Source organism: Agelaius phoeniceus, chromosome 13, assembly GCF_051311805.1.
Source record: "Agelaius phoeniceus isolate bAgePho1 chromosome 13, bAgePho1.hap1, whole genome shotgun sequence".
In the NCBI taxonomy this organism is placed as follows: domain Eukaryota; kingdom Metazoa; phylum Chordata; class Aves; order Passeriformes; family Icteridae; genus Agelaius; species Agelaius phoeniceus.
In genome coordinates, this window is record NC_135277.1 from 9,253,986 (window position 1) to 9,277,815 (window position 23,830).

Sequence of the window (23,830 nt, forward strand, 5' to 3'; positions counted from 1 at the left end):
CCTCCGGCTCGCCCGCGGGGCGAAGGCCGCGCCGGGGCCAGCCCCGCTGCCCGGGCCCTGCCGGCTCGGGGCACACGCACCGGCACACGCACCTGCGCCCGCTCCGCCGCCGCTCCCGGAAAGCCGCGCCCGCCCCGCTCGGCCGCTGCCGGGTCCGCCCCGTGACGCCGGACGGAAGCCGGGCCGGGGCGGGCCGGGCGCCGCCGGTGCCGCTCGCGGCGGCGTCCCTGGTTACCGGCCGAGCGGCCGAGCGGGCCGGGCATGGGGCCGCCGCGCTGCATCTGCGAGATCTGCTCCTGCGGGTGAGTGAGGCGGGCACCGAGCCAGCCAGCGCCGCCCTCCCTCCCTCGGCACCCACACCGAGCTGGCGGCAGCGTTATCGGTGTGCGGCAGGGTAGGAAGGCTCTGCAGAGCGACCTGGACAGGCTGCACCCATGGAATGATGCCGGTGGTAAAAGGTTCAACAAGGCCAAGGGCCGGGTGCTGCCCTTGGGTCACAACAGCCCCACACAGCTGCACAGGCTGGGGCACAGGGGCTGGGCAGTGCCAGCAGAAAAGGAGCCGGGTGCTGGAGCAGCAGCTGAAGGAGAGCTACCGTGAGCCAGGAGTGCCTTGGCACCGGGCTGTGGCAGGAGCGGGGGCCCAGCAGGGCCGGGACAGTGCCCATCCCCTGCACTCAGCACTGCTGAGGCCACAGCTCGAGTGCTGCGTCCACCTCTGGGCTTCTCAGCTCAGGACTGAGGCCATTCTCAGGTCACTGAGGTGCTGGAGCGTGTCCAGAGAAGGGAAAAAGGTCAATCAGATCAATAGGGGAAGCGTCTGGAGCACAAGTGTTACAAGGAGTGGCTGACAGAGCCAGGAGTGTTCAGCTGGAGAAAAGGAGGCTCCTTCACCCTCTGCAGGAGATCGGGCTCAGCCTCTTCTCCCACACAACCAGTGACAGGACGAGAGGACACAGCCTCAAGCGGCTCCAGAAGAGCTTTAGGCTGGACATTAGAAAGAATGTCCTCACAGAAAGGCTGGTTGGGCATTGGAATGGGCTGCCCACGTCCCCTGGGGTGTTTTAGGAGAGGCTGGATGTGGCACTCAGGTCTGGTTGTCATGGTGGTGTTTGGTCACAGGTTGGATTTGATAATCTCAGAGGCCTTTTCCAACCTCATTGATAACATGAGCAGCTCCCTGGGCCACTGGGGAGTAGGACCCAAGTATGAGCATGTTCTCAGTAAAAGTCAAGTAGTGTATTTACATTTAAATCAGGTAAGGGTAAAAGAAGGTCTTAAATGGACTAAAATAAAACAGAATGGAGACAGTCTTCAAAAGCCACCCAGACTAAATCAGAATCAGGCTTTTCCAGAAACCAGAGCCAGCTCCCATTGAAGGACTACACCAAGGAACCTCTGGAAGAATTCTGGCAACCTTGTCAGAAACCTGTGCAAGCACTGCAGCCCTTGAAAGAGATTTAATCTATCTGCCCTCCTGCCATCACATCCAGTAGCACTCACCACTTTGCTTTATGTTCCATGATCCCATAGAGAGACAAACAGTTCATCATTCTCCTGTAGCCTCTTTGACCCAGGGAGGCTGGCACAAGAGGGTACAGTAGGCAATTTTTTTTATGGAAAATTACTAGTACAGGATAACAGGGGACTTGGACCTTTCCAAATTCAGATATAAATTTACAGGTTAGAGTCACAACTGTTAATATTTTCAATTTCTTCTCTGTCTACTTTTTAAAAAAATTCACAAAAATAATCACCCTAGGATTCAAAAATTCACTTCATACTAAAAAAAAAAAATCTAACAACTACATACAAGAACATTCATCATAAGATCACAGAGGTGTGCTCAATGTTTATGGAAGTATAGAACAAACCCTATGGTTGCAAAGTGCACCACGACCCACAAGTTTCATATCAAGGGCTGCAGAGCAGGCCCCCTCCATGTGTTTCTGTGTGGGAAGTCTGTCTGTCTGTTCATCAGCCACTTCTTTTGTTCTCTGTAGACAGAGGTGTGAGGAAGGCACTGAGTAAAGCTCCTCATGTTCTTTTTGGCCAAGCCTATGGTGAATTTTGCCCCATAAATTTGTTTCTTAAGTCCTAGATTAGTGAAGAGTTGGAACACTTTGTTTTCATGATGAGATAACAAACCTGGCTCGGGCTCAAGTACAAAGATGGTGAGATAACACAATGAGACAGCACAAAATGAGCTTCAACTCAACCAAAAATTCTCAATCCAAAAACTGACTTCAATAATATGAATAATTGAATTAAATATGCATAAAGCTTGTGGTTTAAAATAAACCTCACTGAAGTTTTTACAGTCAATAAAAGCTTAAGCCATTATTGGTTTAGGCAGCACATTGTGTTTGCTTCAGTGTACAGAGTTTCTGTTTTCAGGGGAAGGCTGCTTGGTCACTTGGCAGTGTTACCTGGACACTGGAATGCATACACAGCTTAGCAGAGACTTCAAAGCAACTATAAATATCTGATGTTTTGTAGACATTATCATTTAACTATCTACAGGAAATTTTATGGAGTTATAATTACTGCTTAATTCTAAATAATAAAATAGAAGGAAGCAATCTCCCCTATCAGCAGAATTTAAAAAACACTGAAAAAACTTACAGGGGAGCAAAGCCAGTAAGACAGAACTTCGTTCTGCTTTCTCAAATTCAGGATGTTAAATCTGGCTTCCAAAGAAGAATAAAACCTGTGTGGTAGATGAACTTTCTGCACTCAAAAATAGTATTAGTCTGCTTCAAAAGATACTCACAGCCTACAAAAGCATAAAAGTTGTTTTGAGACACAAAAATAAACTACTGCTTTATCTCCTTCTCAGTCTGTCAACTTCCCCCATTTCTTGCCCTTTTGTTATCATTATCATAAAAATCTATATTCCTGAATAAATGAAAGTTAAAACAAAAGATTTCTCTAAAATATGGGACACTGAAGCCATCATACTGACCACATATAAATACAAACCCAGTAAGAACTACCAGATCTCCTGTCAAGAACAGGAAAGTAGATGACTCAAAAACAATGTCCATCCATGATTTCTATCTTCCAGACCATAGTGTGTGCACTGGCAAAATTAAAAAGAAATTAAAAATAAAAGCTTTGAGCTGTGTTTGTAGAAAGGTAGTAAGTTTTCTATTACTACAAATATTAAGTTTTCCCCATTATTAGTCTAGTTCTCTGGGAGGAAAATGCTTTGTGGTAGAATTTCAAGGGTCTTGCTAGCATTGTATATAAAGAAAAAGGTATGTATGCCAGGCCTGAAATAAGTTAAAATCATCAGCATCCTACTAAACCAGAACAAGAGCATTTGGCACAAGAGAGCTGATGTACTGTCACTTTTATTTAGCTGAGATTCTGTTCCTTATGCAAGAAACCTTATGCAAGACACAAGATAGTCTCCCACAAAGAAGGGAAAGAATAATAATCCATCAAAGCATTGCCAGTCAGGCATGGAAAAAGGGATATTCTCACCAAATCCATTCGAATTATCAGTAACTCTGGGGTGGAAATTAAGATAAATAAAAGGAAGAAATTAAAAATAAACAATGTCTCAAAGAGTGCAGGCCAAACTCTAAGCAACATATTTCATGTATCAGAGCTGTAATCTGTATTTTCTGATGATTCCTAGCATTGTGATGCCTTATATAATTATTTTTATAAAATTATCTAAATGAAAATTTGTGTTTAGAAATTGGACAACTTTCTAAATTTAACAACATCCTAAAGCAGATTTATCAGTTAACCAAAAAAACCCCAATCTCTTCTCCAAGTCAAATTCACAAGCTAATTTTACATCTTCAGGCTGACTGAAAGCACTTTCACCACACAGAGTAGGATGTAGGAACTTCCTCAACAATATCATCTGATTCCAAGTAATTTAGTGCAGTTAGAGTGTTCAGAATTAGTTTATACACTAGAAATGAGTGGTTTAAAGGACATTTTTGGATCAAAAATTAATTCAAATAAAATTCCAACCATCTCTTTCCTTGAAAAGATAAGAGTAGATTGCATTCACCCCTGTTTTGTATTTACCAAGAACTACAGGTAATTACTTTTCTAGTATCTATTTCAGTTTATAGCATGTCCATTCTGCAATACACGGGATATACTCACAACATTGCTTAAAAATATTCAGAATTAAGTCCTTAAAAATGGTGACCCCAGAACACAGAAGGTGTTTGGTGCTTGGTCTTCTGGACCAGCTTATGGCAAAGTGAAGATGGTCAAAGTGAAGGTTTTGCAGATGGAAAATGTTTGTTTCCAACTCCTTTGAATTGTATGCCAAAAAATCCATGAAGAACATTATAAATTGATAACCTGTATTTCAACCAGCTTTCAAACCATCCATTCAATGTCTTTTTTTCCTGCTTAGCTGTTACTATTAGATGCTATGTGACACAGTATGTGCTGTTTGTACTTGCTGAAAAAAACATTACTGAGGTGAAAGTGAATTTCATGACAAATGTAATGACAGGCAAACACTGTAGTGAGAAATAGCACACACTTACCTCCTTGTTTTCCTACCTTTCCTGTTCTTTCCCTCTTCTTCCTCTTTTCTTTCCTGCTGTGTTTTGAAAAGGTCTCTCAATTGTTAATTTACTTGATTGAAAAGGAGTAAACACCAGAGGCTTTGAGAGGATCTGAGTTCTTCGACAGGGCTACTTTATTTCTCATTTTTTAAACTACTGAGCTGGCAAAATCAGGCAGCACAAGCTAATACCAGCTTTAGGATCTCCAGTCTCCAAGAACTTCTTTCTGTGTTTTTTTCATTTTCATTTTTTCATTTTCCCAGCAGGAGACCTTCATATCTGTTTCTGTATTCTATTTTACCTTGCTTTAATTTATTATTTTCCTTTCTGGTATTCAGTGCTAGCTAAAATTCTCTGCAGACCTTTGAAATGTTCTTTGGATATCTAGCTTCCTGAAACTTGAATTTATTTGTATTTACTAAGAGCTGTACAATTTTCCCCTTCTTGGGGTTTAGATAATTAACTTTTCATCACAGAATTTTACAATACTTGTTCATTTGAAAAAAAATTTATTGTTTTTTCCCTTTGCATTGCAAGTTGTCAGCCATAAGTAGAAGGAAAACCTGTCATTATGTATTTCCTTGAGGTCAGCCAGAGATGTGCATTGTGCAAATTAGAACTAATACAACAAGATTTTCAAAACAATAACATTTAAATTTTAATTTTATGGATCATTAATTGAAAACAACAAAGCATAAATAAGGAATTGTCATTATATACCTCCCATTATACCTCCCTTTTTTCCACAGTAGTGTCATTGATACAAGCATCAATGAGAAGCAGGAGAAATTGAAATAAAACCTATTAAGAAAAAGAGATGTCGTTACTTTCAAATAAACATGTGTTTTGGATAGAGAATTTAGTCAGTCTGTCGAGGAAAAAAAGAGTTGAAAATTTATAAATGGCCTGCACAGCACTAGAAGGACACATGAGATTTCACACCATAAAATTTTAATCAAAAAGTGTTAATCAGTAGTGGTGAAAATAGGTGAGATGTACAGAAATAAAAAGACAAGCAATAAAGTAATAGCAGTAAAAAAAGAGACTATATGAGACAAGAAATGAAGCTTGTTTAGTTACTTTTCCAAATAAAAGGAGGAATATCATTAAACATTACAGACAAGAGGAAAGTGCATCTTGGTGCTAGCACCAGAGAACTGAGATCAACCCTGTCCATGCTTTGTATTCTGCACCAAGGACTAAGTCCCAGCTGATAGTGCTTTTATTACTGTATTAGCATGATGTGCTCTGGGACCTGTGCCATCAGCACAGTATTTTGTGGTTTTATCACTCAGAAAAGATTTTAAACAAAAACTACTGACATTGTTCAATCTTCCCCATTTGTTATTCACTCCTGGTAGACAGAATATGGGTTTCCCTCTTAAATGAAACGATTCAAAATTCTCTGCTCTGATGTGTTTGACCCAGACGCCACCGCTGCTGCCACAGACCCACAAAGATTTATGATGATGGAGTGAAACCGAGCCACAAAACTGAGTATGTGGAGAACTACCCTGGCTATGGCAACCTCTGCCCTCCTGAGAGCTGTAAGCCAAAACCAGAGGTCCAAGAGGATAAGGCAAGAATGGACGGCACCACAACGTTCAAGTAAATATTTTCAAACCATGTTTTAGAATTAGTCTGTTAAGTTTTTCATTCTTTGTTTTTTAAGTATTGTATTGCAATCTTCTCAAAATGTAGTCATTGCATCCTTTGCACTTTTTGCATATTTAAAATATAAATGTTGAGTCTAGAAATACAGTTACCAAAAAAGGTTATAAAAAATAGCAAAACATGTATCCAGCAAGATTTGCATTCTTTACAGCAGCCTTTATCCTGTAAAGAGAATTAAAAATTTTTGTCTTGTTTTCAGCCTGTTAGGAAATTTAGGTCTTATGGAAAACCTGGTGAGCTGGGGAATTTTCTGTAATTTATATGTAGAATCCAAGATAATGGAATCTTAAGACAAAAGTACAGGAATTCTTTTACTGATTTCTTCAATTCAGATTATTAGTTTTAAGAAAATTATTAGCTTTAAGAAAGCAAACTGTAAAGGGGTTTAGTATATCTGTCCTATCTCTGCACAGATTCTGATTTTAAGCTTACAGAATTAAAGAGCATCTTTCAAAGAATTAGAAAAAAAAAATCACTCATTCATTGTTAGTGATGTGTCAGCAGCATCAACGTTTACTTTTTCCATTATTATTGTTTTTCTTTTAAGCTATGAGTGTATCTGGTGAAATTTCTTTGTTTATCAAAAAAAAAGAGACATAAATAGAAAGGCCATATGCTATTCTGCAGACTGCTCATGTGCTTGTATGGTCTATTTAAACACCCACATAAGTAAAAGACATCCTTTTAATGTAATGTGCTCATAGAAAAACAGTGAAATGCTGTTTCTGATTATATTCCATTCTCCTCATGCAATCAGTAAATGCTACTACCACTTGTAGTAATTTGAGCTTTGCTCTGCTTCTGCTTTCTGATCATTTCTTTGCAAAATTATAGGAACTTTGTAAGTCGCCTTTCAGACACTTTAAATAATATTGTTAAACCGTGAATAGGACTCAGAGTGTTAAAAAACTTACTCCACCATCTACCTTTGAGTAAAGACTCTATAATGCATCAGAGACCTAGATTTATGTACTGTGGTTTTCTCTCCTTTGTGCTATCCCTCCAACATGTGGTGTCTGATAGATTTTTCAGAGTAAACATTTTGTTATTTTTCCAAATAGTGGAAAAAATAGAGAAGTGGCTTCAGAAGGAAGAAAAGATTTTTGACCAGTGTTTTCTTTTCCCCAATTCAGGTCTGATTATTTACCATATGAAATTGTTACGAGACCTTTTCGGCAACAAGAAGAATATAGACCAAAGTCAGGGAAGATTGACCTGGGAACCATTTACCAGAGAGATTACAATCCTCATAAAGTAGGACCAGTGACATTGGCAAGGCCTCGAGAGAGGAAACACACTTCAGATGCCAAAGTGGATACCATCCCAACCTACCGAGGTAATAATTCTGCCCCCTACAGAAAGGGAAATAACCCAGATGAAGGTAGCATTGGAATTACCTCTGTTGGAAACTGGATTTGTTGGTTTGGGACAGGGAGTAAAACATACTAGGAAGCAGGTGATGATGCCCTAAAACATTCAGTGCTCCTGTTGAGGGGAGACCTATTGCTTCTAAGCTAAAAGCCCTCTCTGAGGTTTGGTCAGCTACAAGGAAATTCCAACATGCACCTGGTTGGGCTATCCAGGCAAAACTGGATGGAAATTAAGGTGCGGTGTATTTTTCAGGTAGTTTTAGTTCATGTCACTTATTTTTCCACAGAGTAGGTCAAAAGTAGAGTTTAGGCTTCTGCTTGTGTAGAGTATAGCTTACATATACATCATCCCAGTAATGATCTGTCTTGACACAAATTATTCTATTATAATGGTCAGTGCAAAGGTGATAAATCTTCTATGTAAAATGGAAGATATTGTATTTAAAGCATGTATAAGGCTATTTTCTGTATAGTTTCTGTTGAGCAAAAAGTCAAAATAGGGCATCAGGTACAATTTTGGGGGTCTGTTTTTATCACTAATAAATCACACTATAATAGAAGGCAGTTTCATCAGATCACAAACATGCAGATAAAATTATCATTTTCACTTACATCCATTTTCCTTGTTTTGCAAGATTTAATACCAGAAGACTTGGTCTTCATTTTAAAGGACTGGTTTTAAGTAATAACACCTGTGTGGTGGAATTTTGGTTTTGCCTTACAGATCACTACAGGTTATGGAAAAGTCAAAGAACAGAATCCTGTAAGTTGGTACATGACTATGAGCCACCTTCGGAGAGGTTTGGAAATCCTTCCACGTTTCAAGATGACTACATCCCCAAGCAGCCCAATCCCCCCCCAAGCTGCAAACCTTGTGACAGCAAGCTGCCAGAGGGGCCTTTTGATGGCAACACCATCCATCGCACGGCGTACGTCGTCCATGAGTTGGGGCCCTTGTTCGTCAGGCCAAGGGAAGAGTACAAGCCAAGTGACCAACCCTTTGAAGATCTCACAACCCACCAGAGAGATTTTAAAGGGATGCCTGGGGAACAAGCAAAAAGCTGCAAGCCTGAAAGTCAAAAACATGGATCTGATGATCCTTTTAAAGGAACCACTGAATTCCAGGATCGCTATCAGCCGTATTTGGTCACCGTGCCCGAGTTCCACAAACCAAGAGAGTACGTTCCACCCACAGACAAGATGGACCTCAAGTCTTCAAACCGTCTGGATTACATTAAACACAAGGTTGCTCCTAGAGCCCCCATGAAACCAGCTCCTGGAAGAAAAAACACTGGCCCTTTTCAAGGGAAGACTACTACAAAAGAAGACTATCAACCCTGGAGAGTTTGTCCACGAGGGCCTATTAAGAAAGAAGAGGAAATTCAAAAGCCCACAGGAAAATTTGCTAGTTTAACTACATTCAGGTCCCATTACATACCTCATCAAGCCAATCCACCTCAAAGTTTCAAACCTGTAGAGGTTGTACCTACTGGAGTTCCTTTTAAAGATGAAACTTTGTATCGCACTGAATACACGCCAAAGAAGCCAGAGGTCTGCCCAGGACTCAATCCAGATGCTGTGGGTTATGTCTATGTCAACACAGATTCTGAGGGTCACAGATTCTACCGCCGGCTGTCCCCAGAACCATCCGGGTCAGACTGCAGTCCTGTTCCAGAGGAAGTACCTGCTGTGTCATAATACTCACCTGCAGTATTGCAAGCACCTTAGTTAAATAATTGGAAACCAGCTTGTTCATTTTCTCTTTAACACTGAAAGCAAGTTAAATACTGCGAATTTTGCTTTTTAGAAGTTTGAAGAAAACCAAAGCCAAACCAAAGTTCTCATTACGAGACTAATAAAGATTTGCCAAATGCTGAAGGAGCACTACTCCCTACATGGCATCTGTGCTTTTTCTGATTGTGCATTCTAGTTTTCTTGACTCCCCAGATTTCATCATGCTCCATCTCAAGCATCTTTATAACACATTTAGTTATTTGATATTCTCTGCAATCAAATTATTGTATTTGTGAAATAACAAGTGCCTTTTGCTGATAAAATATTTTATACAGTAAGCAAATAATGCTATTTAAAATAATCTAACAAATCAGTCATAATCTCAGGAATCTGTAAGATTTTTCTTTCTTTGTATTTTGCTGCTCAGATCACAAGATAGCGTGCTATGACACCTAGGTATTTCTAAAAACCTGATTTTACCTGTAGTCATCACTACTTTAACTTCATTCAGATCTAAAGCAAGTATAAAGGTCCCACTGTAATTTCTAGTAGCAATTAACAGGTGGTAACCTCATCTTTTTCTGTTCATGTAGTTGAAACCACTCAACCACCAAAAGCATGTCATTAGACTGTTTCCTAATTTCCCTGGTCATGCTCTTTCAGCCTTACTTCCAAAGAAAACAAAACTGATGCATCTTGGACACACTGATAGACTTAGTGCACGTCTAAATCATCTTTAAAGCCAGTGTACAAATTCAGTCAAATCTCAATATGAGACTGCACAGATTTACAGAAAAGAGAGTAAACTCAGGTGAAAAAAGAAATACCAGCTGAGATGCAGAAATCTGTAGGCAGCCTGGCTTCAGTCTGTCTGCTTTTCAAAGAATTGCTTGTTCCAAATACACAGACACCATTTTTTACAGAAATTTTATATGAAATTGCTTCTGTGTGAAATATTTAGTGTTTTCTCTATGTATTTTAGCTGATTTTGAAAAATCCAAATGAATCAATTTTAGTTTTATTACATTCATGATTTAATAAGTAAGTCCCAATTAATAGTTCTGTAATTAACTGTATTGTCATGCTCTACCACACTACTCCAGTTTGATTTTTTTTCTCAGTATTGTATATCTTACACCCATTGGTGTAGAGCAGTATTTGGGTTCTGCAGAATCATGTGGCTTTACTTCATAAACAATGTCTCTTATTAAAGGGCTAAGATCAATGATGGGAATATTTTTAAAGCAGGAACTTGGTCATATGAGAGCAAGAAAGCTGAACTGAGCAAATCAGCTGTGCACAAAAGCATTGCATGAGAGGCATCCAGACAATATTAGAGCATCAGTCACTTTTACAGAACTTCTGTCTTTGTACTGTGATTTTGTAGTATCACTAACTCTGTTAATGACATGGCAAATCAGTTTTACTTTTCTGTTTGAAAATTATTCACCTCCCTCAGATTGTGAATGAACAAGAACAATGTAAATCTGTGAGATCCTAAAAGCAGGACAGGAAAAAGTCCAGTTGATTGTCATCTTTCTGTACCACAAAAGAAAAAATACACTCTATTGAGTCATTCTCTGTCATGCCACAACTGAGGAAACAAAGCCAAAACTTTTGAGGAAACAAAGCCAAAACTTTGCACAGTCACACCTACTCAGGTCCACATGCTTTACACAGTCCTGGTACCTCTGGAGCCATTTACAGAAGCTCCCAATGCCCTCCAACTCTCCTCTCTAGGGAGGGAGAAATGCAGTCTGAATCCATGAAGTTACATGTGCCTGCATAATCTGCTCAAAATGGCTCTTCTGCTGGGCCTGTGAGGGAGCCCAGATGCTTTTTTAAATTTTCACAGCTGTTTTTTCAGTTCTGAGGTCACTTCCCTCCCTTAAGTTATGGAAAGTCATTTGCTGCCACCTACCAGCACGGTACAAACATTTTGAGAGGAAGGGAAGTGGAGGGCATATTCAGATACATTTAACAGTTCCTCTGCAGATGTGTTTCAAGGCTTTTTTAGGGTGGAGGGGCATATTTCCTTTCATTTTGTCCATAATGTTTTCCCCTAAGTTTAATAGTGAAAGAGAGAAGCCTTTATTACTTTACAATTGAAAAAAGCCCCAACACACTGATTGTGCTTCCAGGAAAAGCATCAAATGATATTATAAACCTTCAGACACTATTCAATACCTGACGTCAACCTTCTCATAAGCAACAAATTACTGAAATGCAGACCAAGAGAGGAGACGGCTGGAAAACTAATAGTTTTCCAAAATAACAGCTGTTAAAAAAGCATTTTATGATGTCATGCTAAACCAAGATGTAAAGGAGAAAAACTATTCATGGATTCAGCTGCTATTCTGAGAGTGCTTTCTCTGCACTCTGCCATCCAGCAGCAGGCTCCACAGCACTGCTGTACAGAGCCTTTGCTTCTTTTAAAAACTGCACAAATGGAATTGAAAAGGAAAATTAAGCCTTTGCCAATATTGTTATCTAGGATAACTCTGAAACATCACCATTAAATTGCTATGCATTTATTTTCTATTTAATAAAATTTTCCTTAAAGCTTTTATTGTTCATACTATTTTTTAGACTATTCTTTCTAAAGACTACACATATTGGATATTCTGAAACTATTTCTTTTTCATTGAGGTATTCCCATCACTCACTAAATACAAAACATGGAGCTGTTCTGTTAGATCTAAACGAACTCTGCTTGATGAAGGCCCAGAAAAGAAATGCAAATTTACTCCACCTTTTAAAGAACCCTGATTCTAGATTTCAGTGAACCAGAGCTGACATTTGGATTTTGGCAAATTATCTTCCCACTTTTTCAGTCAGGTTACATCTATGTTGCCTCTTAATATCAGTGCAAAGCAGACTGCAGTGAAAATGGACAATATGTCTGATAGACTGTTAAAAATAAGAACTAATCCAAGGCTTTTAAAAACTCTCAGAATTATGGACAAAGTAATTAGAAAAAACAACAAAGAACAACAGCACAGTTACCATGCAAATCATGGTAATAAACAATATCAGGGTAATCACAGTGGTGAATAATCAAACTATACTTTATTTCAGAAAAATCAAAACTACGATGAGGAAGCTAAAATCTTCAGGTACTGGAGAAGCAATAAAATAATCTACAGAGGAATGTCATGCCCATTGCAATCACAAACATTTACAGCACTGCTTTGGTACAGCATGCATACTTAACCAAAGTTAAAGCAACAAAAAATGCTATGTGTTAACATTTGAAAACTTTAAATATAAAGGGAAAACATGAATAAGAAATTTTGGTAATAAGAAAAAATATATGTCCAAAAATCTTTATTAAACACTGTACAAAAAAAAATATTGCACTTTAAAATCAGACAATAAATATCTACAAAAGTATCTTACAAATGTTTAATTTAAAAAACTGCTTAAACAATCAAGACCCATTGCTGATGAAAAAGGTAATGATCAGGAATATCCTCTCCTTGCAGTCAGCCTTGGACACAATAGTCCACCCTAAACATTTTCTATACAGTAGTGCTACCCTAATTCTCAGTGATGCAAACCCTCTGTGCAGGATGCTGTGTCTGAGCTGCCCCACAGCATTCCCAGCCCTCTGCCTGTCACACAGGTCAGAAAGGGAACAAGAGCCAAGCCAAAGTGAGCATTCAGGCCTCCAATATGAGCAGTAGTTTGGAAACTACAAAAGGAAAAAGACAACTATTTTCTGCCTCCTGTGGGGTCCTCTCTGCTTAAAGCCCTAGTCAGACAATCTGCAATATGGAAGATAATTTACCCAAGAATATTATGGTAAGAATTTATCAACTTGCAAACGACTCAGGTAGTTAATGGTCATGATGGAAAATCCATCTTGATGGAAAAATGCTCAAAATAAATTTCTCCCACTTTTCTATCTTTGCAATTAATAATTCTTCCTTGGACATTTTCCCCCATTAATGGAGAAAAATAGAATGATTATTCAAGACAAGGAATCTGACAGCTATTTTGGCCAGTTACTGGCTTCTCATTTGACTTGATGTGCAAGAGAACAGTGCTCACAAGTGTTTGTTCACAGCTCTGACAAGGAAGCTTCTGTCTCATTTAATATCAGTACAAAAGTATAACCATGCCAGAACTTTGTACTTCAGAGACTGGAATTAGAATAGAAACAATAAAAAAAATGACACCTCATTTATTCAAAAGAGATCTATTGCTGCTTTGAAAATTGTATTAGGATCTATAGCTTCTTACTGCATACACAGAAATACAAGCAGGAAAAATTCAATGTACTTCTGTGTATCCATCTGAGAGCAAGTATCCATAAAGCACATCCTGTGAGATCAACCCTTAAGCTCAAGCTGGTTATGAAAATGAAACTGCTGCCAAAATTTTGCAGCTACAAGCCACAGCTTCTGTAAATTTAAAAATGGTGTTAAATATGATGAAAAAAACCCCAAACCAAAATCCTGGGAGTCAATAGTTGCTGCATTTCCAAAAGTTTTTGAAGTATTTTTGTGACTCTTCCTCATAAGTTAAGGACAGTAACCAGTATTTGTAAGAGCAACAAATACTGGTTAGGTAATGCTTTTTTTCACAGATAAAATTATAAATGATAGCCTGGAAAATTTTACAGATGATATGCCATAATATTATCTTGCTAATCCATACCTGTTTAAAACATTGGAAGTTCCATTGCAAAGAATTAAAAATGAAAGCTCCCAGAAACAATACCTTATCCAGCACATCAATCCACAGTGCTGTGCTTTCACTAGCCCCACGTCCATTTAACTGTTACAACTAATGTCTCATTTACAAGAATATACTTTAGGCAGGTTAGTTTAATGAACCACCCTTCTCATCTCTTCACTGCAGCATCATGAACTTGCCATAGAGGACTTACATTTCTTGGCATGATTGACAACATCTTTGTTTGTAGGTGTCTATCAAGCATAACTTTAGTTGCTTTACAAATGTACAGTAGTGAGTTGTATCCTTGCATTCGCCTTCTGAAAAATATATTTAAACATTACAAGGCTTTATAACGAGCAAAAGAGAAATACCAGAGCTTGCCATTGTAATTGTAAACAACTGATGGATTCCTGTTAGCTTTGTAATTATTTTAGTGTGCATTTCTGGCAGCAGTGGATTCAAAGCTAAACAAAGTCACAAGTGAGAGGTGTGATCTCACTGCATTCATTTACTCATTGTCTGTTTCAGAACACAACCCCATCTTGGAGGCATTAACAGCTCGCTCAGAGACTTTTGAGTCACAACTGGCACAGTCGTGTAGGGAAGTTTGCAAAAAACTTCCTAAATATCCTGTTTCTAAAAGTGCTTTTGAGGCTTTAATATCAAACTGGCCTACTTAGAGAAAAGAAACCCCAGGATTACGAAGTGCTCCTTGGAGAGGATAGTTTTACCTTTGATGTACAATCAAATGCTTGTAGAATCAATAGTGTACAACTGTGAGCCATTTTCTAATATAACTGCTACAAACTATTACTATGCTCGTATTTAAATAAACATTTACATACTGCCACAGGATGTGACACTGCAGTGTTGCCAGGTCGCTGGTCTCTTCCTCCCTCTGCAGAAGTGCTCAGCCACGGGTTTGTTGCTCTGCCTGTGCACGCAGGACACGGGTCTGGACTGGAACCCAGTCCCACAGCCCACACTGCAGGGCCTCCAGGGGCCTGGCCGCCAGTACACATCACACCCCTCTGAAGAACAGTTCCTCCTGGCAGGAGGGCTGTGCAGGGGAATAAATGGCAGGGAAAGGTTTGCTTTTGTGCTAAACCCTTATTCACACAACAACAGAACTGAGCAGCCCCCACACCCCTGCTCACAGCACAGCCAACTAGACCAGGATCCTCAATATTTCCTGTGTTTGAATATCTCCAAAGATGGAGATGCCACAACTTTCTGGGTAACCTGTTCCATTTTTTCTTATATTTATGTTGTATTCCCTTTATTTAATTTTGTGCTCACTCATCACGCCTTCTCACTCATGAGAAAACATGAGTTTCTTTAAACCAATTTCTTAACTCTGGAGTAGAAAAGGTATTTTATCTTTAAGGAAACTTAACTGACCCTTGAACACTCCATACTGGATGCTGTGTGTTCTTCAGGCATAACCCCTCCTGGGTTCCTGAATTCATCCAGTGTCTACAAAGGGATGACTCTTTCCCTTGTTTGACACAGAAGAAATTGCCTACTTGTACTGCAGTGACAATCCTGTACCTTCAATCTGATCATCTAAAGAATCTAACATGCAACTTCTCCCCACTGTTTACCTCTTTCTTTCATCACAAGAAGAGTTTGGCACTGAGGATCCATTCTGGAGCTGACATTTGAACCCACGGTGCTGTGAACCTGCGGGGCGGCCAGCACAGCGGCCAGAGCACTGACAGTGGAGAGAAAAGGGTGAGGGCAGAGACAAAGAAACAGCCAAGTTAGTAACAACAGCATTATCCTCCTGGAGTTACCCAGCTACACAGCCCAGCCATGATTTTTTTGCATCTTGCCTCCTTCAGCCCTGTCACACCTCAGTTTGGATAAGGCCTACATATTTTTGGTTCTCTCTGTGCAATCTTGCCAAGACTCTGACTTTCCTCCCTAAAGCTAAATCCATTGTCCTCTCTCATCGTGCTACATCCCTCCTGCTACAGAATTCTTTCTGTAGCTCTGCCCATTACAAACATGCCTTGCTAAAACCTGTCTTGGGAATGCAGCAACAGCAATTCCAATTAATTACTTTGCACATTGAACAGTAAATACAAACCTTATCAAGATGAACACAAGTTTGCTGCATGAAGGAAGAAACAGAAAATATAGGAGGACAGACTTCTGTGCATTCTGTGAGTTAAACAACTTCAATGTGCTGTTGAAGAACATTCATATATCTTTTTTGGGGACTTCAAAACTACAGCTAGGCAAATTGTGTACTAACATGACTGCAATAAAAGCAATAAGCTAGCTTGGAAAATGGAATACATCTTAATGGCTTAGCTTATAAAATACATTGCAGCTAATGCTCTGGTTTCACATCATGCCATCAACAAAAAAAAGTTGCATAGAGAGCATAAAATGAAAAAAACAAGATTTCTAATTGTCTGGTCTGAAAGATAATTACAGCCACAGAGTCCGGGCCTTGTGCAAGAGGACAGATGTTGAGGCAGTTCATCAGACAATGGCACTGCCCCACTTCCCTAAAACAAGGAGGCTGCAGACAGACGCTGTCACTTACCTGTGGGGTGGTCTGTGGTGGCCCTGGGGGACAGGGGTGCCCCGGGCAGGGTGTCCTTGCTGCAGGCTGGTCCCTGGCTGGGCAGGCTCCTGGCAGCAGGGCCAGGACACTGCCATTGGCCATGGCCTGGTGACAGGAGAGCTGCCGGTGCCGAAATCCACTGCCACAGGATGCAGAGCACTCGGACCAGGGCCCAGCTACCCACCTACAGGATGCACAGAATACACATTTACAGCAATTATTGCAGTCCTGGAGTAGCTGGCATCAACTGTTTGCAAAGAAAATGGAAAAGAACCTGTCCTTGCAAGTTTTAGATGTGAGAATGGTTAGAATCCACTTCTTCTTCACTTGAGGAAGGTCTTCTTAACGTGGTTAACTCATGTTTGCTACAAACAATGTTTGCTACCAGAATCTGTTACCAGGTGAGCCCTACAGACCCTGCTGGATGTGACATTCCAGGAGGAAGGAGAGTGTACTTTTCCATTACTTATAAAATGGATGGTAACAATTTAGTTGGTACTAAAGTGACAGCTGCCATAACTCATCCGAATTTATGACATTGAGATCTCACCAGACAATGACTCGAGCAGAACATGTTATTTATTGATTAGAAGTTGCAAATATTTAGTCAGTCTTGGCAGCTAGGAACAATACTAGGGAGGCAGCAGGTGGTAATACAATCAAATTGACTCTCTCTTTGCATAAATCTAGAAATATAAAATGGACTTTATGTGTACCCCAGCAGTGATAACAGGAAAAAAATTCTATTTTCTTCAGCAATTATTTAATTCTCCTACACTCAAACAGCTTATATCCATTCAAGGAAGATTAATCTTTTACAGTCTGTGCCCTTCTCTTTTTCTCTCTTTTAAAGCTGAAGTACTTTGCAAACATTTGGTGCAGGGCTTGCACAGCAAAGCACAAGTTAAGTAGATACTCAAGGCCTTATATTTGCTTAACTCTAGCTCTCCACTGTGACAGAGAGAAGTGACTAAACACATGCAAAACTCTTTGAGTAATTAAGGTCATATATCTAAACATCTAAAGGCTTTATAATTCTATTATAGCTGCCTTGAGATGAGAAGATTGTGCAGAAATCAGTAAGGGGGAAATGGAATGGACATTTTGCACTTCCCTCTCAAGTCAGCAATCACGGGGAAGGAAAGATGCTAAAGGCACCAAGAAACATACACAGGGCTATTTTCCAGGCATCTGGAATGCTCTTCCTGTATAGAAAGCATGGAATATTCCATAAAAGAAGACCAATTAATATTTTAGCATACAAGTATGGCTGGAGGCAGAGTTAATTATGTTAATATACACACAATTGCCTTCCATTGGTGATTACATAAAGGCAAATTAAAAGCAGAACAAATCTAAGCATACAAAAAGACAATTCAGTTCCCATTCTCTTTAGCTATACGAAAGAACCAGTTTGTTTATGTTGTGAATACTGCAAGGCCAGTGAAAATCAGATTATTTAGTCATGTCCTGCAATCCACTGAAAGGCATGACCTTGCTCAGAGGAGCCCCAGGACCTCTTGCACCCTCCTGTCATCTGCTCCAAATACTGGAGCTTCAGAGAGAAATCTGCAACTGAAGCTGTGTTTCAAACTATTAGTTTGATTTCAGTATTTTTCTACTGGCAAAATGTTAGCTTTCTCTGGGCTGGCTGGAGTTCAATATCACAATTTAAGATAATCTGTTTTTTGGCTGCTAATAATGAAATATAAACAACTTCTCCTGATACATATCTGTGGCTAGGCTTTCTGCATTTAGAACAGAATTTAGAACATACTGGCAAGATGCACTCTCACAATGTCAGCTAAGGTCTTAACACTTCCCTGCCAACATTTTCCAGTGAGGGACAACTCTAAAGTGTGTGTATCCCCCACAGAGTTTTGCTGATAGTGATGGCCAATTATTTAAAGCAAGAAAAAGCATTTATTTTGAGGATCCTGTGGGGTTTCCTGTTGAAAACCTGGAGAAACACCCTGTTGAGCTGGAATGCTCAGTGCAACTCAGATACTCTAGAGGTGTATGGTTTTGGCCTTTGGAATCAGATGTTGTGATACACTTGTCTGTGATATGAATATTTTCAGCCCCATGATCCCCAGTTGATCCAGTGACAAAACTGGCAGGGAAGGACAGTCAAGGAGCACTGTGGTGAGGGGCATTAAAGAGAAATGAGGCATTCCTCAGAAAACATCTTACTGAGAGCCCTGCTGGCACAAAGCAGAGCAGGAGAACACAGAGTTACCCTGGCCACTCCAAACACAACAAATTTTCCCTCTGGGGTGGCACAGATTCCACAAAACTGCACATCCCAGTGTCTCAGGGAGATCTCCAGCTTAGCTCTTGAGGTGTGGTGTGGTAGCAGCATGGAGACACACTCAGCTCTTATTTATTCAGCTGAATCAAGCATTTCCCTACTTGCTTGGGATCCATTTCCACATCTCTCCTGCTTTAAGGTTCATGGTGAAGTAAACCCCACATTCCACACTCAGAGCATAAACACAGAAACAATTTCAGGAGGTGGTGAGTGCATTTTCATACACAAAGAGCTCATGGAAATAGAGCAGAAGGGAGTTTACCTGGGAGGGCAGGGCTCTCTGTTGCAGGGCTGGTAAACAATGCCTGGCTTTTGCAGCTCTCTGCATTGGGACTCATTTACTTTCTGTTTCTCTGTGTTCATGCACTGCAGGCTCCTGGAGCGGGTTCCTGAATGCCCACAGGTGGCAGAGCAGGGACTCCACTCAGCATATTCCCAGGTGTAACCTAAGAAACACAATTGGAAGCAGTGTGAGAGAGGCACTGTACACTGGAACTGTGTCACACTTTGATTGATTTGGCAGCACACTCTGTAGGCTGGATAGACACCACATCCTCTGTAGAAAAGCAAATATTTCAGTGCTGTGAAAAGGGACCACGGGCCAAAGTAGAGTTTAGTTCTGCTCAGCTTCCCCTCCAGTTCAGTCCTTACCTACGAGCATGAAGCCCTCTAGAAGGCAAATGAGATCAGCACATGAAGGGCAGAACCTGGCTCACAGTAGGAACTGATGAGCTTCCTTTAAAACTTTCATAACATTTTTATACAATAAGCATTAAAAAGAGGAAATTGTAAATCAGGCTCTCTAGGTTTCCTGCTGTTCCACAGCAAGTTTGTCCTGAACAAAACTCATCTTACTCCAGACACCTCACATAATTTTAGGATTTAAGAAAATCCTGTACTAAACTACAGAGAAGTATTTAATGTAAAAATAATTTGCCACTGAGGCATCTGGCAAGATGAAAAAGGAATTTGTTCTAAAGAGCATTTTATATTAAAAACCGATCACCTCTAACAATTACTACCTTTATATTTAGTCAAAATTCCACACTTACCCCTTCCTCCACAATTTTTTTTGACACTTGGTAAAAGATGAAGTACTATGCAATGTTGACAGATTTTTATGTGATCACAGAAGGAGTCAGGTTTTTCTATAATAACCAAGAATAATTGATAGCTACCAGCTGTGTCCACAGACTCACTCTTGCAGCACATAATGAATTCTTTAACTTATTGTTTTTCAATGTTTCCTTATTACTTCTGGATTTCTTAAAATAATACAAAAGGGCCTTTTTCAAAGTAGAAATAGTTAAATTTACTGACTGCAGCTATGATGGAGAGACTGTATTGTTTGTTTAACTAGGATGACACTGCTCAGAAGTGCCCTCAAAATGCCTACCGTGCAAAAACCACCAAGGGGGTTTTACAGCCTCACAAATGCATGGGTATGGCAGTGATGAAACATTTACTCAAGTGTCAATCACAGTTAAAGCTCAGAACTAGAAAATCAATCACTCCAAAATAGTGCCCAAGCTGACTGGAGAGGGGATTGGGCAACCACAAGGCAGTCCAGCTGAGGACTGCAGGTGGACAGTTCAATCAATAAACTGGCAGAAATTACAACTGTAATGAGACCTAGATTAGGATCTAGGGCTGGACCTAGTTTTTGAAAAGTTCTATTAGGGTGTTTTCTGATTTACATTTGATTTTTAAAATTAAATGTTTTGATTGTAGATATATCTCAGTAAGATTCCTTTGCAAATGTAACTTCCTTCATAACCTCAGGCACTCCAGAGCCCTCCTCACCCATGAACAGTCACCAAAACATCCTCATGGAGAGCACAGGGGATCTGAACCTACTGCTTGAGTCCCCTGAACATCAGTCATAAGCCAAATCAAACTGATATGTGAAGAGATAAAGCATATAGAAAAGCTTACAGTAGATTATGCTGGGGAACCTTACAAGACATTCTTGAGAATTTCACATGGAAATCTGTGAGTGTGCAGTGTGCTCTAGTATATTGATGTGATTAAGGGTGTCTGCAGTAAGATCACTACCATATTAATTGTGATGATCCTGGAATATGACAATTACATTAAAATTATTTTTATTATAATGAAATACTTCCAAAGATGACCTCAAAATCAGTTTTGTTCCAGTTTGGTGGGCTACCCTGGAGAAGTTTGTTGAAGGGGAAGTTGATAAAACCTGTCTGATTTACAACTGTTTAAGCAGAAAGACACATTCTCTCAGCTTCTCAGATACACAGGCAAGCAGAAAGAACCCCCACAGAATATTTAGATACACATTAATTACCATATCCAACTCTGAGCATGGCTTTTTCTACTGACTTAAATAAGACCATACGTGAAGCAATGTATTGCTGAATTACTTTGAACAGAGAAAAGAAGGTTAGTTATCAGGAAAGTCTTTACAGAGCAAAAGAAGATATTTTAAAATTCAAGAATTTGTCATATAATTGTCAACAAACCTTCCTTCTTGACATTTACCCAAACTGACATTAGTTTTGCACTAGCTGAAGTCCGACATTGGAATTGTCCAGCAAATTGACCAGAGTTGGTGTTCACCTCTAGGATACGACCCCCAACCAGGGTTCTGTATTCCAAGGTCTGAACTTCCTCAACTGGGCTGTCTCCAAAGAGCCACTGGACTGTATTCCTGTGACTGGGCAGCACTGGGCAACCTAAAAATCAACAGTATTTTAGCAGGTTTTTCTCAGCACATTGAAATGTTTGTGAACATGTACAAGTGTGTGATTCTACATAAAGGACATTACCATCCTAAATAAAAACAAGAATATGCATAAACCCACTAAAGTCCAAGCTAGGGCCCAAAATCCTGACTGGCCCTTGAGGGGTATGAGCTCTGTAAGCTGATGTGTACTTACCACACTTCTCCATCATTTCCCTTTCAGTAAGTTCTTATAAACTTAACTTCTATAGGAACAAAGTGGAAGGGGGGGAGCAATGATTTAAATGGAGCAAAGATTTCATCCCTACATCCCTACAAAGATTTCAGACTCTACAGTATGCAAATAGGTCTGCAATTAAAGAGCTTCTATCTGTTTGGGGCAGGAGTCATAAATGCATTAAATGAAATTGCTGCATTTTCACTCCTCAGGGCACAGGCAGGGATGGAAACAAAGGCATTCATTTAGACAGAAAAAAACCACAAACAGAGCCCAGCTGAATCCCTTCCATTTTTTCAAGTGAAGCTCAAAGAGTAATTGCATGGCTTTAGTGTCAGGGTGATTCACCTCACAACTGCACTCACTTTTTTCCACGGGGCCCCCTCTATTTTAACAAAATAAATAATAGTAATGAAAAAGCAGAAAAGACAACACACCTATCCTTAGTGGATCACCAGGTGCCACAGTGACATTTGTACCAATCCCAGATGCCATCAGGACACGCTTCCTTCTGCTTCCCTTCAATAACTGAGTGTTCTCTGCAAGTCTTTGTTCTGTAACACAGTGCGTAAGATCTCTTCTGAGCAAGAATTAAATCATGATGCCAAAAAACATTTCATATCAAAATATCCAGCATGCTAGTTATGAAGCAGAAAGATAATAGCAGTTTGGAATTCTTTAGGATCAACTTCATTTATGCAGTTAAATTATCAGTCTAATAAACTACAGGTGTATGGGGAAACAGAAATTATTTATGTTTGTGCAAGTTTCTGAATAATTCAATAAATCAATACATTTATTGAATTTGTTAGAAAAAGAAGCCTGTAATGGTATAAAAACAAGACTTACAGGATGTATTTCCTGTTGATCATGACAACATTATTTATTATTTCATTGCACACATAAATTGTAAGCAAAATAATTCTCTCGATGGAATCTGGCCAATTCCTCTTTTCCATTAGGTAGAATTGTAACAAAATGTTATAATACAAAAAAGAACATCTTTTAAAATCTCATTATGCATAGAGATAGCAGGATGAATGCAGAGTCAAATGCCCATCACTATAGCAACTCCTCCTTTTTCTCATATGCTGGAAGAATGACTGCCAAATATGTGGGCAATCTGTCAGTAACACACAGTTCTTACCACTTAGTCAACATTTCTGTTTTAATGAATGTACATAACATCTATGTCTCCTTCCAGAAGGGTTTAAATCTTTTGCTATATTCCAAATTCTCTGGGTCATTTTACATTGGCTCAACATTTTTCCTCAGTGTGTGATTTCTGTGCAAAGCCTCCTGCCTGTCTGTAAACACCAGGACAAAAAAAAGTCTCTACTACACCACACTGAGGCCAGTTCCACAGGCAAAGGACTGGTTGCCTTGTCAGCCCTTAGGGAGTTTTATTGGAAAGGCTGCACAGACTCTGTGCTACTGCTGGACTGGCCCTGATCAGGCAAGCAAGCCCTGTAGCCAAGCCAAAAATCTGATGGCATGTTCCACACAGCACTGAGCCACTGCAATCTGTTAAGTCCTGACAGCAAAAGTCCTCCCATTTCACTGCAGTCTTGCACAGCCAAAAACTTGCAGAATTTGGCCCTCTCCTATCCACCCCAGATTTATTCAAACAAATGTCACATGACCAGGAATTGAAACAAAATTTAGACTCTTGTGAGCAATCCTCCAGTCACGTCATTATAATAATATTCCTCTCTGGAACACCTGAAGTTTTGATGTACTCCAGGAAAACTGAAAGCAGGAAGGCAGCTTCAGTCTGCACTCATCCTCTCACAGAGGCTCCTATTCTGTCTCTAGGATGTCCTCTTCAGCCAACAGACCCAAACAGCCACAACCTGCCCCGGGTCTGTGCCCAAGAAAGGGATCTTTGTAGCAGGATTGGTCCTGGGGAGCTGAGCTGCACTTTGCACAGCAAAGGGGTGGGACAGCTCATCTCTAGAGCCAAATGATCCAATGACTGCAGTGATTTGCAAGGCATGATTGCATTAT

At 40.0% G+C, this 23,830-nt stretch overlaps 3 protein-coding genes across 6 annotated transcripts in view; 1 reads left to right on the top strand and 2 right to left on the bottom strand.

Moving 5' to 3' along the window:
- EFL1 (elongation factor like GTPase 1) overlaps window positions 1–230 on the bottom strand; it is a 63,312-nt gene extending 63,082 nt beyond the window's left edge. Inside the window, exon 1 of the mRNA XM_054642246.2 lies at window positions 93–230. The gene's annotated coding sequence lies outside the window, so the exon portion shown is untranslated. The remainder of the gene's footprint in view (window positions 1–92) is intronic.
- SAXO2 (stabilizer of axonemal microtubules 2) lies at window positions 174–11,891 on the top strand. The gene is made up of 4 exons (XM_054642268.2): window positions 174–302; window positions 5,975–6,154; window positions 7,354–7,556; window positions 8,315–11,891. The coding sequence occupies exons 1-4, from the start codon at window positions 262–264 to the stop codon at window positions 9,286–9,288; spliced, it is 1,398 nt and encodes a 465-aa protein (XP_054498243.2). The 5' UTR covers window positions 174–261; the 3' UTR covers window positions 9,289–11,891.
- Window positions 11,892–12,371: 480 nt separating this feature from the next.
- ADAMTSL3 (ADAMTS like 3) overlaps window positions 12,372–23,830 on the bottom strand; it is a 170,465-nt gene continuing 159,006 nt past the window's right edge. For 2 of the 4 annotated variants that reach the window (XM_077185255.1, XM_077185256.1), the window contains exons 25-30: window positions 22,261–22,377; window positions 21,386–21,598; window positions 19,159–19,342; window positions 16,565–16,769; window positions 15,612–15,721; window positions 12,372–15,067 (exon numbers count right to left, since the gene is read on the bottom strand). In XM_077185255.1, coding sequence (XP_077041370.1) covers window positions 14,845–15,067; window positions 15,612–15,721; window positions 16,565–16,769; window positions 19,159–19,342; window positions 21,386–21,598; window positions 22,261–22,377 — 1,052 coding nt within the window. In that variant the 3' untranslated portion in view covers window positions 12,372–14,844. Of the gene's footprint in view, window positions 15,068–15,611; window positions 15,722–16,564; window positions 16,770–19,158; window positions 19,343–21,385; window positions 21,599–22,260; window positions 22,378–23,830 lie in introns of those variants that run through there. The other 2 variants (XR_013184084.1, XR_013184083.1) reach the window with 2 other exon arrangements.

Excerpts from the sequence above, each read along its gene's own strand:
- SAXO2 (XM_054642268.2), top strand. The coding sequence starts at position 262 with ATGGGGCCGCCGCGCTGCATCTGCGAGATCTGCTCCTGCGG. Across the intron at positions 6,155-7,353 it reads GACGGCACCACAACGTTCAA|GTCTGATTATTTACCATATG; the intron begins GTAAATATTTTC and ends TCCCCAATTCAG. Across the intron at positions 7,557-8,314 it reads TACCATCCCAACCTACCGAG|ATCACTACAGGTTATGGAAA; the intron begins GTAATAATTCTG and ends TTTGCCTTACAG.